Source organism: Chrysochloris asiatica, unplaced genomic scaffold, assembly GCF_000296735.1.
Source record: "Chrysochloris asiatica unplaced genomic scaffold, ChrAsi1.0 scaffold00015, whole genome shotgun sequence".
NCBI classification, from domain to species: domain Eukaryota; kingdom Metazoa; phylum Chordata; class Mammalia; order Afrosoricida; family Chrysochloridae; genus Chrysochloris; species Chrysochloris asiatica.
Window position 1 is genome coordinate 606,944 of NW_006408533.1, and position 19,477 is coordinate 626,420.

The 19,477-nt window shown below is 43.5% G+C and overlaps 1 protein-coding gene across 1 annotated transcript in view; it reads right to left on the minus strand.

Moving 5' to 3' along the window:
- The window catches only part of NPC1 (Niemann-Pick disease, type C1), a 72,701-nt gene that overhangs the window by 13,884 nt on the left and 39,340 nt on the right, over positions 1-19,477 (minus strand). The window contains exons 4-12 of the mRNA XM_006835119.1: positions 18,260-18,435; positions 12,804-12,971; positions 11,942-12,191; positions 9,868-9,941; positions 8,986-9,356; positions 7,237-7,463; positions 4,900-5,000; positions 2,147-2,249; positions 205-394 (exon numbers count right to left, since the gene is read on the minus strand). Coding sequence (XP_006835182.1) covers positions 205-394; positions 2,147-2,249; positions 4,900-5,000; positions 7,237-7,463; positions 8,986-9,356; positions 9,868-9,941; positions 11,942-12,191; positions 12,804-12,971; positions 18,260-18,435 — 1,660 coding nt within the window. The remainder of the gene's footprint in view (positions 1-204; positions 395-2,146; positions 2,250-4,899; positions 5,001-7,236; positions 7,464-8,985; positions 9,357-9,867; positions 9,942-11,941; positions 12,192-12,803; positions 12,972-18,259; positions 18,436-19,477) is intronic.

Here is a 19,477-nt window from a genome sequence, read left to right on the forward strand (position 1 = left end):
TTGGTTCCAACTCATAGCAACCCTTTATAGGATTTACCAGGTGCAGCTGGTGGGTTTGAACTGCCAACCTTGATGTTAGCAGTCCAGTGTTGATCCAACAGCGCCACACCAGCATTCCTGAATTCTGAATAAGGGCAAAATACGATATGTTGCCCAGTGCCATTTTCCTCTAAGCACAGACATTCCAAGTCACACCCCACTCACCAGAAGTCGGTTACAGCTTTTGATGTGCCCCAAGGCGATGGAAATATATGAGAACATGATGGCATAGCTAATGACCACAGTAAAGACGTCACTCTTACTTTCCCGGTTGAGCTCATCTTCAATACTTCGCTCAGCCGTGAAAGAGATGGTCAGGTTGGGGTTCTTGTACTTTTTCACAAATTTAATAAACCTAGAGGAAACAAGAATCTTTATTTTGAGTGAAAACATGTTGTTTTTGTTAAGTACCATCAAGTCAGTTCTGACTCATAGAGACTATATATATGTGGTTTCCAAGGAGCAGCTGGTGAGCTTGAACTACCGACCTTGCAGTTCAAATGACTTTGCAGTCTGACACATTAGCCCATAGCATCACACCAGAACACCTTATTAGCCACTGTTGTTAAGTGCTATTGAGTCATTGTTGTTGTTGTTGTTGTTGTTATGTGCCATCGAGTCGGTTCCGACCCATAGCGACCCATAGAGAACCTATATATGTGCCTTCCAAGGAGTGGCTGGTGAGTTTGAAGTGCTGAACTTGAGGTTAGCAGTTCAGTCTTTATCTTAAGAGTGCCACACCAGGTGACCGCTAAAATAACTAAGTTAAGAAACATCTGTCTTCCCAACTTTAATGACAAAAAAAAGTCACACTTATTTAACCTTTGTCCCACATTAGGTTAGTGTAGTAGTTACAAGTCAGGTTGCTAATCAATATGGTCAGGTTTTCAAAACTACCAGTGGTTCTTCAGGAGAACAATAAGGCTTTCTGCTCTCATAAAGACTGACAGCCTAGGAACCACTATACAGGGTTGCTATGAGTGGGAACTGACTCCACAGCCCAGCAGCACCACCAGCACCACCACACTGATCCTCCAGGATCACAGCCAACAGCTCCAGACAGGCTCAGCCTTCCACCAGCTGAGCAGGGTTAGGGCAAGTTTTAAAACGGATTTTGATGGCTTCTCCACATGGTAAATGGAATTAATGTCATGAATTGTATACATAAAAATGGTTCAAATGGTAAATGTTTTGCTGTATTTCACAATAAACTGGCTCACGTTTTCCCTATTAATAAGATTTTTCAAATGAAGTATATTACAATAACTAATAGAACTTGCTCATAAAGCAAAATGTAAAAAGAACCAAAGGGCATGAAGTGAAGAGTCGGAAGTCTCTCGTCTCCTCTGCCTCCCTCCCATTCCCTAGGAGTTAATGATGATTTCTGTCATTTGTGCGACACTTTCTCTAAGCACCAACAGTATTAATAGCACACATTTACTTAAACATGCTGAGTGCAACTTTTTATTTCATACATTTTGGATTGCTTATCTACCTCACTTTAACCTGCTGCCATTGATTCCAGTGCATAGTGGCCCTATTATGTTGTGAGCCGTTGAACTGGTTTTGACTCACAGTGACCCTATATAAGGTTTCCTAGGATCGGCTGGTGGGTTTGGACTGCTGACCTGTGGTTTGCAGTCCAGTGTTTATCCTACAACACCACACCAGGACTCCACAGTGACCCTATGAAAGAGTCAAACTACCCCATCAGGTCTTCAAGGCAGTAAATCTATACTTACGGAAGCCACCTTTTTCTCTCATGGAGTGGCTAGTGGGTTTGAACTGCTGACCTTTTGGTTAGCAGCCAAATGCTACCAGGACTCCCTCCTCATTTTAATGGGTGCATGATATTCTATTGTACAACCACGACACATGGAATTTACCACCTCCCTCACTGATGTGCACTCAGCTTGCTCCCAGGCTTTGCCTAAGAAAACAAAGCAGGACTATATTATACATAGACTTTAGCATTCCTGTGCAGGAATATCTGTTGAAATGCTGGGCTTGTAAGTATTTCTTCTCTTTGGCACCATGAGTGAGGTTGCTTAACTCAATGGAAGCTCACTGCGAGCATCCAGCTCCTAGAACCCCATTGGCAACTCACTCTCTTTCCCAGGCCTGAGCCCTCTGCAGCTTCTCTGTGTCATTGTAGTGATTGTTGACAGGAAAGGTGATCACAAGGGCAGTGGCATTATTGTAGTTTTGATCTAGAAAATAAAAAATGTGACATCAAACGGATGGTTACAAGGATACAAAGATCAGATAACTGCGTTGGGCAAAGGACCACAACCACACATGGAGTCCTCACTGTGTTGACTATGGCCCTGAGCTCCAAGGACAAAAAAGAGTTCCCTGAAATCCAGCATACAGTGTAGCTAGTGAGAAAAGGGATTCTCTATCTGAGGTAGGCAAGTATAATTCAGGAAGAATGCCTTATCCACAAAGTCTCTCTCCTTCCCAATCCCCGTACCATTCCTGCAGGCCTCCTCCCTACACACTGACCAGATGTGCAGTTCCCGAGGTACTCAGCAAACACCAGCACACAGCATAGATCCCTTCTTCCCCGTTCTGTAAATACTCATCAGAAACCCTAAGATACTGTTCTACACCTTACATTTCAAAATGGTGTGGCATGGAAACAGTGCAATTTTAGCACTTAAGGGAGCTTCCGTACTCATTTTCTACTGTGTATTACTCCATAGACATTGTTGGCTTTCTCTGTTGTTAAAACAAAACTACAAAGAATAACCTTATATTTTTATTAAGTTGATATATATATATTCATAGACTAAAGCCATATAACTACAGATGCAAAAAGTGTATGGAGTTCTCATTTTGATAAACTCTCCCAAGCTGCCATCCAAAGATGTAGTAACATTGCTAATTCCAGTACAAGGCAGGGTATTGACTGAGCCCTCCTGGTGCTGGGCTTGGTTTCAGGCACCGTCCCAGCCTTCCTGGTACTGACCTTGTAGTGACCACTTAGGTCTCCACCAGCAACACAGGGACCCCCAGACTTCCACCAACACTGCCAGGGCTTTGTGACACTCTAGCTGGGTGTCAGTCTGCTCAGTAGGAACCACACAGGAATGCACTGCACTTGCTGAGCATCTCCCCCAGGTAGGAGAGGGCTTCAGAAAGTGAGGGGCAGCAGTCTTTTCACTTCAGGGTTCCACGTGCTTTTTGAAGTCTCCTTGTAATTAAAAGCCATTTGCTATTTTTGTTATTTCTTATAGTGAACTTTTAAATTTCCACACCCATTTTTCTTTTGGATCACTGATTTTAAAACAGAGAGTTCTTGGCTTACAAGCTTTCAAGAGGGAACCTAGAGCTAGGGGGCATGGAGGAAGGCAGAATCTCCAGTGAGTACTATCCAATCTGTCTAGGCGGAGTTGATGAAATGAAATGCAGAAGGGTCACTTGTGATACAATAGTGAATGATTGTTATCAGGACTGACTGTGAGGGTTGGAAATGTAAAGGTAAACGTTTTATAGCAAGGAAGGGAGTGATTAACTCTCCAGTCTAGGAGCAGAGGTCTCTAGGACCATCAACGGAGAAGAGCTGAGAGCGGGACCCTACCCAGAGAAGCAGCGAGGCCCGAGATGGAGGCAGAGACGATGACGTGGAGTGACGAAGCAGCTGGGGACTTTGGATCCAGAGAGGGAGAGGGACTGTGTGCTGAAGAATTGGGGGGCGGGGGGAAGTGTAGGGGGCGAGTTTATAGGGTATACCCTTTGGTCGGCTGATGATGCATGGAGGGGATTGGAACCATGGCAATGAAATGATATATGGTGGAATGAATGTAAATATAAAGTTCTCCCATGTAAAATATAATTCACAATAAAACATGAAAAAAAAAAAAAACCCAGAGAGTTCTTTATGTATTAAGAAAATGTTTGTCCTTTATAGTAACACTTCCCCTCCAATTTGCCATTTGTTTTTTCTGTTTTATGGTATTTTCCTCCAAACAGGAATTTTATAATTTTTAATGTGGACAAATTTGTCTTTCCTTTAGTGGCTTCTGGGTTTGTATCTTGCTGGAAATGTCTTCTCCATTTTAAGATTAAAAAACAAAACAATAAAAACCAACAACAAAAAATCCCCTCCCTGGTGTTTTTTTCCCTAGTTTTGGAATGGTTTCACTTCTTATATTTCAGTCTTTGCTTCGCCTGTTTATTTTATTTTTTTGGTGTAAGAAGGTAGAGCTCAAATCTTCCCCCCTGCTCCCCGCCCCCACCATAATAACCAGACTCCACCACTGTCTTTTCCCCCCTGGCTGGAACTGCCATGCTCCCATTCACTGGGCTGGAGAAAAGCCTGGATGGAGAGCTTCTGGTGCCAGCATGGCCACACGAACCATCACCCCACAGGCCGGAGCGATTGGTTCCAAGGAGCTACAGGGACCAGCTCTGTAGCAAAACAATGGATTCTCCCACTATAAAAACGTCTGAAGTCTTAACCAAGTGGTTTAGAAGAATAAACAAATCCACCAACAGAACTCCTTCTCCCCCTTAACCGACATATTGTCTTTTCACCAATAGAGGGGGTTTTAGCCTGAGGTCCATGGACCCCTTAGGGGTTCCCCAGAGGAGCTTCAAGAGTTCCAGACCCTCCTAAGAACTGAACGCATAGACTGTGGATGTGCACAAACACATTATTCTGGGAAAAGAGTTCTTAGCTTTCAACAGCTTCTCAAAGACACAGGTTATACTTCTTTTAAATTCAGAATAATGCCCAAAGTCAGAGTCAAAGGAGATGTATTTGGGTTTCAAAAAGCTATGGAATGAGTAAGACAGGCTCAGTTCTTGAAATCTTTCTAATTATCATTTGTTAATTGGTAAGGCTCCCCAACTTACCATCATAGCCTCCTAACACAAGCCATGGGAACACAGGTCCACCAAACGTACCCAGACAGGGATCGTGCAGCACACTTGTGTCATTCAGAGAGGCGGGGGCCCTGCCAGAAAGTCCAGAAATTAGAACAAAGTCATGGGACATTACAGAGACCTACACATTCATACAGCAAGCTGTGAAGGAGACCAAGGAGGGAACCAATTCAGCTCAGAATTCACCATGCTCTGGGTACATGGGGACTACCGCAGGGAGGATAGCAGTGCACTCCAGACCTCCAAGGACGAGCAAGAAGACACCAGGGAGGGAGGGAAGGGGACGGCAATGTAAGGCGTCCTTTGTGTCCAGTGCATGGGTGCCCATGTGGGAAGCGGGTGGCCTCTCAGGGAGGAGATGAGGCTGGAAAAGGACAGTGGGAGAAGGGGCTTTCAATCCCATGTTAAGTAGTTGGGATTTTTATCCTATAGGCATTGGGAACAACTGAGATTTGGAGGGAAGAATATCACAAGTTTAACCTGAGGGACGTGAGGTGGAAGCAAAGTGGAAACACCACAGAAAGTATGCAGGCCAGTCAGGACTCCAGTGGTCAAGGCCAGACAGACAAACCGACAGTCAGTGGGTGGGGCAAGCACCCTTCAGAGTCAACAGATGATGGGACTGCAGCCCTGGAGGCTAGGGAACCTGCTCGGTCAAGCAGCCTTCAGGGTTGACGCTGGGGGCTGAGTCTAGGGCCTGCCTCTGCTGCGTCCTCATCAGAGTTGAATGAGCCTGCAGATATTCAGTTCCGTGACCACAGAGCTGGTAGAGGTGGACGGCAGTAAAAGGCGGGGTATGTGGGAGAGAAGTGCGCAGTGATAAGTGCGGGGGGCAGAGATGAGAGCTGGAGCAGGGTGGGAGGCTCTGGGAGCACACAGGCACAAGCATGAATCAAACATTCCTGATGCCCAGCTTTTACAGCTGCATCACTCTACCCAGAAAATCATGCCCCCTGTTGATAAAACACCACTCTCCTGGACCTCTCCCCCAGAATTTTGCTGATTTTTATTTTATAAAACAATAGAAAGTAAATAGTCAATTTCTCAAAACATAAAATTATATAACTCCCCCACCCCCACTTCATCATGCCTCCCCCTTCCCTGTAATAGCTACCTTGTGGGAAACTCTGGTTTAAGATACATGGACATACCCTTATTGTTTTATGTGAGTGTATCTCATCTGTTTAGAGGCTAGCTCCTCAAAATAAATATAGCTCAGGGGCCTGAAGGGTAAATTCCTATAACAAAAGCACACGGAACATTAGGCCACCGAATGGGACAGAGTTAGTATGCCGCACACTCAAGGTGACGAGGTGCCATTTCTCTGTTCCCATTGGGAGGACAAGAGCCATGTGTGCCTCTACTGGCTGAGCAACTCGCCTGTAGGCCGGCCCAGGCCACACAGCCAAGGTCTAGGACAGCAGGTCGATCTGTGTTGCTGGTGCATTTGTGTTCCTGGGACAAGTCTAAAGGTCACCTCACTTGTCCCCATGGTAGCTTCTCTTGGTGGGTAATTCAAATTATAAACTCACTCTGTCCCTTTAGACATGCATCCAATCACAAATTCCTGCACCCTGCCCCTTGAGGGGCAGTCTGTACATTTGAAAAACAACTCTATGGTGTAAGTTTATGTTTGAAAAACAAGACAAAGCACTAGAGGCTTCTCCTCTTGTACTATTAACCAAACCTTAGGGGTGGTATGGACAGAAAACTCCATGTTCTCAACTAGGGCAGGAGTTCATGGTTGAGGCACCTGCAGTTCCCTCACTGTGTACCACTGGGCATTTGCACTTGCTGCTCCTTCAGCTTGGAGCACGTTTGCCTGGTGAGGCTTTCTGCTTTCCACTCCCAGTGTAGTCCATAGTAGCTCACTCCACTGCTTTTAGCCTCACGTCCTGTTTCATATTCCTGCACAGCACCTCCCTCAACCTGACCCTCTGGTGGTGGTGGCTGTGCAGAGGAGTCAGTTCTGACTCACAGCAACCCTGTATAGGGTTTCTAAGGCTGTAAATCATTACCGGAGTAGAAAACCTCGTCTTTCTCCTCTGGAGCAGCTGGTAGATTTGAACTGCTGACCATGAAGTTAATAGCCCAACTCATAAACCACTATGCTACCAGAGCTCCTTCACCCGACCCTGTACTGCATATTTATTTGTTCATTGTTAGTATGTGCGCTCATTAGAACACCAGTGTTGGAAAGCAGGTGTTTGTCCTCTCTCGAACCTTGCAGCAATAGTAGGAACTGAAATATCTGTGGGATAAAATAATGTAATCTTCCCAGATGCAAATGTGTCTCAAGCCACTTACCGCACACAGTACAGAAAGTGTGTATGGTAATCGGCATATGTATAGAAGAAGTCCCCTATTTTGTGGTCCAGCACAGAATGGCTGTTCTGGAAGTAATTTAGCACACTCATAATCGTGCAGTTCCGGTTATATGGTGAGAGTGGGGCCAAGCAGAGGTCCTGAAGGGTCACAGTCTTGTTGTTATACGATGCAGTGATGTTTTCAATGGCTGTCTGTAAGTCAAGAACCTGGAAAGAAAAAGAAAAAACAAACCCAGACAAGTATCAGACTTCTCTCAGATTTTGACAGACGATGGTCCCGAGGAGTCAAAAGGCAAAAACTATTTGAGAAAATGCTTCCTAAGGTGGGCCCAGGACAAGTGTCCTTTGTACAGTCTGATGACACCATGGACACAGCTAGCAAACTGGGACAGAGAGGTGGGGCAGGGTGGGGCATTATCAAGTACCACACTACAACAAGACAGACATTAACAGAGAACACACCCTCTCTCCAGCAGGGACCAACACAGCCACAGAACTGAGATAGAGCAAGAGTCCTGGTATTCTCCCACACTCTCCTTCACTAACAACACACTAGCTACCGGCTCACTACATCCTACAATGGAGGTACATTCCCACAAAGAATGGCTCCTTAGGGCAACTGTATATTGTTCATCTTTCATCTAAAGCAGATGACTTGATAAACTTCTGATAAATATAAACTGAAGGTGGGAGAAACCAACAGCTCAGCACTGAGTGGAGAAGCAATTCTATTAAATCATGGAACTGTCCTGATGTTTTATAAATGTCAGACCTTCTGTTGCTAAGAACAAGTAGCCCTGGTGGCATGGTGGTTAGAGCACTCAGCTGCCAACCAAAAGGTGAGTAGCTTGAACCCACTAGTTGCTCCAAGGGAGAAAGATGAAGCAGTCTGCTTTTGTGAAGATTCTGTCTTGGAAACCCCATGGGGCATTTTGCTCTGTCCTGAAGGTGGTGCTATAGGATAATCACTGGATTGCTAGCCATAAGGTTGACAGTTCAAGTCCACCAGGCACTCTGTGCATGGGAGTTAAGATGAAGCTTTCTGCTCCCATAAAGATTTGCAACCTCGGAAATCCTATACAAGGTTGCTATGAGACCGAATTTGACTAAAGGGTGCAGGTTTTGGCTTGGATTGTAGGGTCACCATCAGTCAGCATTGACTCAATGACATGGGTTTGCTTTGGTGGATGAGAGCAACATTTAAAAGGACAGCAATGTGGCTGTGTGACCATTCCATAATAACAGAAAGTGCTGTGTAGTTTCTCCAAGGCCAAGAGTGATAAGGGAAGACCAGAAGGCTTCCAGGCCTTTGTACAGTGCACATGGAAGCCGGAGCTGCATGCAGATCAGTGATGGCTCAGGACCCCTCCCCAGCCTCATGAGAGCAGGGCAGCTCCATGCTGCCAGTCCTAGCTTAGTACCATTAGTTATCCAGGGAATAATTCAGAAATCCCTAAAGTGAATTCTTTATAAATACATCCTGGTTCCATACAGAAGGGCTTTCTCTGCGCACCTCAATCTTAAGAAAAAGGCAAGGCCTGAGCAAAACACAAAAGCAGGCTCCAATAGTCTTCATTCAGGTCAATACCTAGCACTCACTTTCTTCAAAGTGAAGACTTTTAGTAGATGCCAGTACATTCAGACCCCAATCCACATCAAGCAGAACTGGTCAACAGACAAGCAGGTCTGCCCTCCTCCCCGGGATTGATTTCTGCAAACAGCAGGTTACCTGATGCAAAATCTCTATGTCAAGTGGAGGTCCAAAAGGCACGTCAGCCCCCGAGGGGTATGGCTGGTAGGTGTGCTTTTGGGTGTTGGGGGCCCGGATGATGAGCTGCTCCGTGCGGAAGAAAGGCCCAAAGTGCGTGTCAAAATACTCCTTCTCTCGACGTGCCTGGCTGCTGGGGGCTGACCAGAGGTCGACGGGATTGGTTGTGATTCGCACAAACATCAGGCCCAAAGAGCATACGCCAATGAAGACCAGGGAGAAGAAGATGATGCAGGTGGGGTTTCGGATGCAGAAAGCCCCCCACTGTGTGAACAGCCGCCTCAAGCAGCCCTCAAAGGCTGCACCAACTTGGTGGCAGCAGGATGCCTCTCCTGGAAGAGCGGGAGAGGAAGGGAGGGTGGAGGTTAAGAGCCAAGCCATTCCTGAAAGTTGGAACAGGAAATGCATTAGCTACCACTACAGATGGTGGCCACCCGAACCCTCATAGGACATGCAAAAAAGCTCTGTCTGGTTGCCAGCTATCACCTGCTAAATGACACCCTCTTCCCTGTCTGATACAATGCATGCCACCCTCCACTGACAGAAGAACCATGCTCACACCCTAGCCTTACTCTGAGAAGTGAGTTCCTGGCCCACTATCTAAAGCAGCTCCCCCATCAACCCTACCATGCCACTCCCTGCTCCCAGAGCTGGTCTGATCTGCCACCCTGACTAGACTGCTAGTACCAAAGGGGCAAGGACCCTTACTGTCTGATCACAGCTGTACCCTCAGCACTAGCAAACCGGGTCACCCCAGAGCAGGTGCAGAAACATGTCAGGAGGAAACATTCTCATGCCAACATCATCGAAACATGTCTTCATTTCTTCCCCAAACATGCCTACCTTTGTCACTGGCATTGACAGAATAAGCTATGTTGCTGTCGATGGGGGTATACTCAGAGACAAAATACCGTTTTCTGAAAAACAAAAGCATGGAAGTGGACTTAATCACAGTGAGGCTGTTGTGCTAACGTTCCCATTACCCAACTCAGAGCTTAAAATGTCATTCTGTTCCCTTTCTTCTCCCTTACAAGACCTTCTTTCCTCTCAATTCCAATGCTCTGGGTCCCTTTGCTCATCAGTCTTAGGAGATTTATGACAGCATTTGTTTGTTTAAAAAAAATATCAACAAACTAGTCAGGAATAATTTCACCTGTCGTCTTCACTTGTATTTAAAAATTCTCCCTAGTATCAAGGAGCGTATGTATAGACCGTGATTCAGAATAATGGGAAGAATCAGAGCTCTTTGCAGAAAAGGTTGATGCCAGGGAGACTACAAGAAGAGCCTGGAACATGTTGTGATGCCAGAAAACAAAAAGGTGCCCAAAAAGGTTAAGGGTGCTTCAAAAAGACACTCAAGTCAACCAGAAGGTGCTTCCAGTGATGCAAACTAGGAAAATTTGAGTAACAAAGCAAATGTCAGTACTGTCTCAGACCCACAGGATGAGGGGAAAGAAAACCCATGAGTTCACACTTAAGCAAATAAGTGAATAAGTAAATACCTGGAGGGGGGAGGAACATAGCTCAGTACAGAATAAGTCCAACCAGTTAAGTTGGAAGAAAGGCCGGACAGGCAGCCTCACAATCAGGCAAACACCCCAGGACTGAGTGCAGACAAGACCCACCATAGATGCTGCAGAAAGTGGGTGAGACTCTGAGGAGAAATAGGGTCTCAGCAAAATTCCAAACTGTCTCCCCTAACATGCTGATGATTACAAAAAGGAAACTGGTAACTCTGCAGTAGAGAAATCCAGCAGACACCAACCACCTTAACCAGGAGGTCAAGACTGCTATCAGCAGGAAAAAGGCACGGGCATCATGTGGCCTTCATGTGATACACTGAGAAGACACAATGCCACTTCTGGGTTAGACACAGAAACACACCACCTCAATCTGCTCTGGAGAAAACATCAGTAAAGACAAACTAGGGGGCATTCTACAAAAAAAAGGAAGGAATGACTGAGGGGCTGTCAGAATGGAGGAGATTCATTAACGAAACAAAACAGTGAATGAGATCTGGGATGCTGTACAGGATCCTGTAGCTGTAAAAGGCTCTTGGAGGAAAAGGTGAAATCTGAATAGAATCTGTGGTTTAGTCAATAATATTTTACCAATGTTCTTTTCTTGCTTATGGAAGCTGCAACATTAGGGAGAGCTGAGTGAATGGTAGATACAAACGCTATTATTTCTTAAAACTTTCCTGTAAGTTTAAAAGTGTTTCAAAACTGAAAGTTTAAAAAAAAAAAAAAAAAAGTACTGTCCTAGGAGCCATGGGTGGTACAAACAGTTAAGCACTTGGCTGCTAGCTGAAAGGTTGGTGGTTCAAATTCACCCAGAGGCATATTGAAAGAAAGCTTTGGCAATCAATTTCTAAGAGATCAGTCATTAACATACAAAACAAAAAAACTGTTCTAAATTAAGATGCTTGCTAATACCTAAAAGGAGTATGTTGTTGTTGTTAAGTGCCATCGAGTTGGTCCCGACCCATAGCGACCCTGTACAGGGTTTCTGAGGGTGTAAATCTTTACGGGAGTAGAAAGCCTCATCTTTCTCCCGCGGAGCGGCTGGTAGTTTCAAACCGCTGACCTTAAGGTTCGCAGCCCAATTCGTAACCACTATGCTACCAGAGCTCCTTAAAAGGAGTATAGTGTTGTATTTAATTAGAAACACCAAGGACCAGAAAAAAAAGATTTGAGTTGGACTCAGCAAGTATGATCTATCTATTAAAGAATGGTGGTTAATTAATTTTGAAACTTTATTTGTCCCATGTTTGCTAGTTCCCAGCAATCCAGGGAAGGGTATTAATGCAGATATTTGTTTCCTGTTTGAATTAACCAATGTCTGCCAAGCAGAAAGCTAAAGGTGGCACTGGGTAATTTCGTTCTTTCTAACAGAGACAACAAATTAAACTTCTTACCTGTAGCACCACACTGCAAAAAACGCTCCAAAAAAAATAAGCAAAAACGCCATGTAGGTGATCCACATGATGACATACATGGCATCCAAGCCAAAGATGATCCAAGGAGCAGGAGGGGGCGGGGGCTGGGGCTTGGGGCCACAGACAGCTGAGCAGTCCTGACAGCTGCAGGGCCCCGTGACCTCGTCCACAGACTCATCACAGCCTTTGGTGGCATTGTTCATGGGCTCCATCCCAAACACGGAGAAGTCTGTACAAGGGAATTAGGGTAAGTGAATATTTTAATGGGGAAAAAAAAGCATTAAACATTTTCTGTCTTGAATTATATTTAAACCCAACAATAAGCAAACACTGTGCCAAGAATAAGCATGCTGAGATAATTAAACAGATACATATATCTATTCTATTCTCTACATAATAGAAAAGTCCAAGGTTTTTGTTTGATAAATTTCTATTTTGCTGCTCAGACCTCTAAAACGCTAAGTAACCTTGTAACTTCATACACAAGGTATGGTCATGGAGACCTGAACACACTAGACATCAAGGTAAACCTTAAAGCGTGCCTCATCTCCATGCTGAAGAACTAGTCAAGTATGTCAGCAGCACTTTTGAAAAAGCCTTTGTAACACTTTTCCGCCTTATTATTATCAACAGATAGTTCTTTACTTTCAGTAGCAATCCCGGAAGACAATCCTTTTCCTCATCCACACCCCGGCTCTCCCCTCAAAGAATCAGGGACAGTCGACATGCTCTGGCTTCCTCTCTCACTAGAGACTCCCAGAACAAGTCATGTGACCTGGTTTACCTGCCTATTCTATTGCAGATTACGGGGCTTGGGCACCCAATTTGGCTTTCTCCCCACCTGAAAATATGGGTGTGATGGTAAACGGAGCCTGTCCGTTGTCCTTGTTGAACATGTACTCAATCCAGTTGGTGGCATTGCAGGCCTCAGCATCCTTTCCACACAGCAGTCCCAAGGCTTTGTCATTACTCGAGGGAGCCTCCACATCCCGGCAGGCGTTGTACATGGCTAGAAGAGGAACCCCAGGGAAATGACTGAAACCCAGTGCTTGCTTTTAATCCACCTGTGCAATCTTACAAAACATGTGCTCATAGGAACGTTCACCTCAAACAGGAGCAGGTGAGCAGGCTGGAGGCAAGAAAGTAAATACAAAGAGTGGGAACTGAGGTTACCTTCAAACTGTCTCACCCCCCAAAAATAATATTCTAGGCTAAGCACCGAGGAACTTAACAAGTAAAAGACAGGAACGGTTTCCCTTACTCTATGCCGTCTCACGGCAGCTTAGAGAAGGAGCACGCTGCCCACAGGAGAGCAAAACAACAGCAAGCGAGGGGGCTCCAGGAAGCTGCTGCTGCTGCATGGAGACCACGAGAAGTTCCCCACGGAACTCACAGCGACGCAACAGGATGAAGCAGAACTGGCCCAGAAAGCGTCCATAAACCTTTACGGAGCCAACAGCCTCATCTTTCCCCCATGAAGCAGCTGGTGGGTTCTAACCACAGACATACTGGTTAGCAGCCCAACACTTAACCCACTGCACCACGAGGGCTCCTTTTGGGAGAATAGACTGGTTTCAGGACAGAGGCCACATGTGAGTGAACCTAATAGCAACTCTGTTTTTCCTCAGTACAGAGACAATACCCGAAACACCAGTTCATTCATATCAATGACATTTTGCACCTAAGAAAGACAGTAATTGTAATGGGTCCTATAATGTTAATATTCACTTACTTGCCCTGCTGGCAAGAAACTGTCTAGAACCTTCTTCCCCTACACTTTAGGGAGACATTTATAAATTCATTTTGTTTTGCCCTTAATTCTAAAAAGATAGTGAGTTCGAGTGATGGCCACATTCCACAGAACTGAAGCTATCCTATTGCCTTCTGGCTGGTGAGAAAAATCTCTTAATAGTCTTTATGATTTGGCTCTTGTACTTGCTTTGAAGATTATCTGTCTTTGCAGTTTTCTTGTTTCTTGACAAGGCAATGGTGGATCAGTGGAGAATTCCATGTGAGAGCCAGGTCTGTTTCCTGGCCAAATACATCTCCACTTATGCTCAGCGAAGCTTCTAGATTAAGACAGAGTAAGAAGAAAGGTCTGGCAAAATACTTGCAAAAATCAGCCAATGAAAACCCTCTGAATCCCAATAGCCCTATTCTGATGTGCACGGGGCTGCCATGAGTCGGCAGCTGACAACACCAAAGCTATACTGAGGTGTGTTGTTGTTGTTATGTGCCGTGTCGGTTCCGACTCATAGCGACCCTGTACAGGGTTTCCAAGGCTGTAAATCTTTACGGGAGCAGAAAGCCTCATCTTTCTCCCACAGAACAGCTGGTAGTTTCGAACTGCCAATCCTGAGGATAGCAACCCGATTCCTAACCACGATGCTACCAGAGCTCCTGTGTGTGTGTGTGTGTGTGTGTACTGAGGTGTGTAGTTTATTTTAATTTATACTGGGATTCATTTTGTTTCTTAAATCTGTGACTTCATCGCTCATCCATTCTGGAAAATTCTCAGCCACTATGCTTTTTGCTGAGTATCTGTTCCTAACTCTCTACATTTTTTCTCTTTCTGGACCTCCTTGTTTTGACCCACATGCTGCTTCTTTAATGGTTCCAGATCTCTGGATGTCTATGATGGTTCTAGGTAATTTCCTCACATCTTTCTTCCACTTTACCATCTAGCTTTCCAGGTTGATTTTATAGTGTATTTTTAGCATACAGAAAAGTATGGAGAGCAACACAATTCACAAGCACTCACCGCTAATCTACATCAAACTTGTTGCTGGTAGGTGCTGCAGAGCCAGTTCCAACTCATAGCAGTCCTGTGCACAACAGAGCGAAACACTGCCTGCACCATCCTCACAAATGTTGTTACACTTGAGCCCACTGCTTCTGCCACTGGATCACTCCATCTCGTCGGGGAGCTTGCTCTTTACACAGACCCTCCACTTTATCAACATGATGTCCTACTCCAGGAATCAGTCCCTCCTGATAAAAGGTCTGAAATATAAGCATCTCACCATTCTGGCTTCTAAGGCGTATCCTGGCTATATTTCTTCCAACACAGATTTGTTTGTTCTACTGGCAGTCCATGGTATTTTTAATATTCTTCACCAATATCATACTCAAATGCATCAATGCTTCTACAGTCTTCCTTATTCAGTGTCCAACTTTCACATGCATAGGAAGTGAATGAAAACACCATGGCTTGGGTCAAGCATACCTTAGTCCTCAAACTGATCTTTGCTCTTGAACACTTTAAAAAGGTCTTGTGAAACAGATTTGCCTAATGCAATATATCACTTAATTTCTTGACTGCTGTTTCCATGAGTCTTGATTGTGAATCCAGGCAAAACAAAGTCTTTGACAACTTCAATTTTTTCTCCATTTATCAAGATGTTACTTATTGGTCCAGCAGTGAGGATTTTTTGCTTTCTTTACATTGAGTTGCAAGCCTTACTGATGGCTGTGGTCTTTGATATTTATTAGTATTTAGAGTCCTCTTCATTTTCAGCAAGCAAGGTTGTATCATCTGCATATCTCAGATGTTAATGAATCTCTTCAATCCTGATGTCACGTTGCTCTCCATAAAATCCAGCTTCTTGGATTATTTGCTCAGCATAAAGACTGAATACGTATGGTGAAAGGATACAACCCTGGCACACGTGTTTCCTGACTAAACCGTTTAGCAGCCCCTCGTTCTGTTTGAATGACTGCCTCTTGGGTCTATGTACAGGTTCCACATGAGCACAATTAAGTGTTCCAGAATATTCATTATTCACAATGCTATGCATATCTTGCTATGATCCACATAGAATAAAACCTCTGCATAGTCAATAAAGAACAAGTAAACATTTTTCTGGTATTCTGCTTTCAGTCAAGATCTACCTGACATTGGTAATGATATACTGAGTTTTCTGTCCTCTTCCAAACTAGCTTGATTTCTAGCAGCAAACTTTCAATGAACTGTTGCAGCTATTTCTGAACTATCTTCAGCAATATTTTACTTGCATGTCATGTTAATGAGATTGTTAGATGATTTCCACAATCTATTGAGTCACCTGTATTTTGAAATGGGCACAACTATGGATCGGATGCCTGGTAGCTGTCTTCAAAATTTCTAGACAGAGTGAGCACCTCCAGTGCTGCATCAGTTTATTTATTGAAACAACTCAAATTTACATTCCATCAAATCCTGGAGCCTTGTTTTTTGCCAATGCCTTCAGTGCAGCTTGGACTTCTTCCATCCATACCATCAGTTCTTGATCATACATTACCTCTTAAAATGGTTAAACATCAACCAATCTTTTTGACACAGTGAGTCTGTGTATTCCTTCCATCTTGTTTGGATGCTTCCTGCATCATTTCATATATTGCCCATAAAATCCTTCAATATTGCAAACCGAGGCTTGATTTTTCTTCACTTCCTTCAGCTTGAGAAATGATGAGCAGGCCCTTCCATTTTGGTTTTCTAATTCCAGGTGTTTGCACATTTCATTATTTGTCTTATCAATCTGCCCTTTGAAATGTTTTGGTCAGACCTTTGACTTCGCCATTTCAATTTGCTTTAGCATCTCTAAACACCCCAGTGCTCGTCTTACAGCACCACATCAGGACTCTGACCACAACTATACTTCCCACAAATTCAGCCATTCATCTGTTAGTAAGCATTTAGTTCTCTCATTGTTCATAATCACAATAATGCTACAATGAATACTCTAAACTGGGTTACTCTGTTTATATGCACTGGAGTTTCTATAAGGCAGGCATCTGGACATGGAATTTCTGAGATGAGGTTATATGTAGTGTTATCACCTTCACCAGGCATTCCAAAAGTGTTCCAAAATGGTTTTCAAACCCTTGTGTACCAATCTATAAAAGTGATTCAGGGTCTTAGAATTCCTACTGCTCCACATTTTTACCAACACCTGGACCTGACCAATTTCCAAACTTGTGTTAGTCTTACAATGTGTGAAATGGTTGCTCACTATTTTAACCGGCATTTCATTAATTCCTAGTGAAGCTGAGCATATTTTCAAAATCTTATTGCGTGTTCTTCTTGTCTATTGCCCCCCTTTTAAAAATTAATTTTTAATTTATTTACAAAGCTTTATTTGTTCAGACACCAATCATTTGCAGCCATAAATCTTGTCAATTATGGTTTTTTCTCTCTTGTCTAGCAACCTTTCCTTACCTTAAAGTCATAAATGAGTATTTATTTTAAAAAAATTTTTAAGCTTGCTTTTAACCTAAGGTTTTATAATCAATTAATTTTTTTAGTATGACATGATTTTATGTGAAAAACAAAAACTAGATGAATATGGATAATCAATTGTCTCAGCCCATGTCTTGTATAACTTCACCTCTTCCCTCAATGATATGTCACGAACACACGTGTCCCATTCAGGCTCCATTTCTTGACAGAATGATCTCTCTCCATTCTGGTAGATGTCTTGATGTTATATCTATTGGGAAAGTTTTTCCTAGGTACCTTTGCTTTCTTTGTAAATGTTATCTTCTCTTCTAATACTTTCTTTCTTCCTGTTACATTTGTAATTGGTCATTGCAATGAAATTTGTATGTTGCCTTTATAATAACCATAGCTGATGAATTTCAGTCTATGATTGTGTACATTTTCTTAGCCAGATTCTGTGCTCAGCTGTGTCTAATATACTGCTTACTTTATTATTCCGTTTCCGTGACTGTTTGTTGCTCATTAAAACTCCAGTTGGCTCAATTTCTAATATGCTCACCCTTCTTCCCTAGAGTTCTATTCTTTCAGAATTCTTTCATTTCCATAATTTCCATGAAATCTTATAGAGTCTCTTGCAGTATGTCTAGGATTTTGAGTTATTGGTGTGCCATTTCCCTATCTGTCATACCTGATTGACTCTTGCTGATGCTGAACTGTTTCTTCATAGTGAAAATCTCGTTTAGTCCACCAACGAGGCCTACCCTCCGATCCAGGTTCATCAGTCTTTCAGTACTTCACACATTTGCACAATTCATGTCCACTAGAGCCACAGTTCCAGTGATTATTAACAAGGTACACAGAAGTAAATTTGCATAAACTGAAATTTTCCAGGTGGGGAACTTAGAAAGTGGCTAAAGCAAGTATTTTATGAAGATTTGTCTTTTAGGTTGCAGGCCAAATCCTAGGCTACAAATCAACAAACTCTCAGTTCATGGCAAATGGAATTACCATCTTCCAAAGTTTGACAGGAAAAGAGAAAGGACCACCTCGATTCCTTTCCTGAGTCCAAGTGTGAAAACGGAACAATCCAAAGTCCTTACCGTTGGCAAAGCTCTCTCCAATACAGTACTGTAATTCTTTTACGTTGGTTTTTGTCTGGTTTGTAACAGGATCAACATAATCTTCAGTTGCTGTAACATTCAGAAACTGACTCTGTTGAGGGCTACAAGTCAGCTCACAAAACAGGTTCATTAGGTTATAAAAACAGGATGGACATCTGAGGAAAAAGTAAATAAAATTTTGTATAATCTCACAGATAATAGAGACAGCAGAAAGTTGATTCAGAATAGACAAGAAATAAAGTTCATTGTAAAGTGACAAATGAATTCCCACGGGAATATATTAAACACACTAATTCTAAATCTAAAACCTCATGTGAAAGATGCCTCTTTAAAAACTGCTATAATTAGTATATATGTACTTTATTTACCTGTAATTTTAAAAGGAAGAAATTGCTAAGTTACTACTTGGAAAAACAGTTGCTCCTTACTTCTTTTTTTGTCCCCGCTCAGGCGTTTTTTCTTAGTGATAAACAGTTAAAGGCCAGCTATGGCTGTTTTACACTGCTATGTCCCAGGGACCATCGCTCCTAGATTCAAAAGTTAATCACTCCCCTCCTTGCTACAAAACGTCTGCCTTTACAGTTTGAACCCTCACAAGCAGTCCTGATAACAATTATTCACTATAGTATCTCAAGAGACCTATCCATATTTCATTTCATCAGCCCAGCCTAGACAGACTAGATACTACTCAGTGGAGATTCTACCTTTATTCATACCCTCTGGATCTAGGATCCCTCTTGAAAACTTGTAAGCCAGTCACTTCTTGACTTTGTAGCCACCCCCATTTTGGGTAGCCAATGTCCAAGTTGCCCATCCCTGCCTACTCTATGTATGGAGGGGGTGGGAATGATCCTTGCTATAAGAATTTCTTTCCCTCTTTCGAGCTACTACATCCATAGGTGTAGGTCAAGTTCATCAAATTGTATCAGATTACTCTTTTTTTTCTCCGGTTGAGCTCTGATCATCCAGTCACTGAAGCCAGGTCAAGTGGGTATTATCTTCAAGTGTGGGTGTTCTTGTGCATATGCCCTCTCTTCTTATCTGGTGGATGCTTCACTCTCCACTCTAGTCTTCTGTGGCTATGTCACTGATTCTGGGCCCAAGAGTCCCCAGGTCTTGCCAATCTGCTGGGCAACCAGGTCTCTACCCAGGATCCCAAAAGTCTATTGAACATTGCAGGGCTTAGCTCGCAGCTTC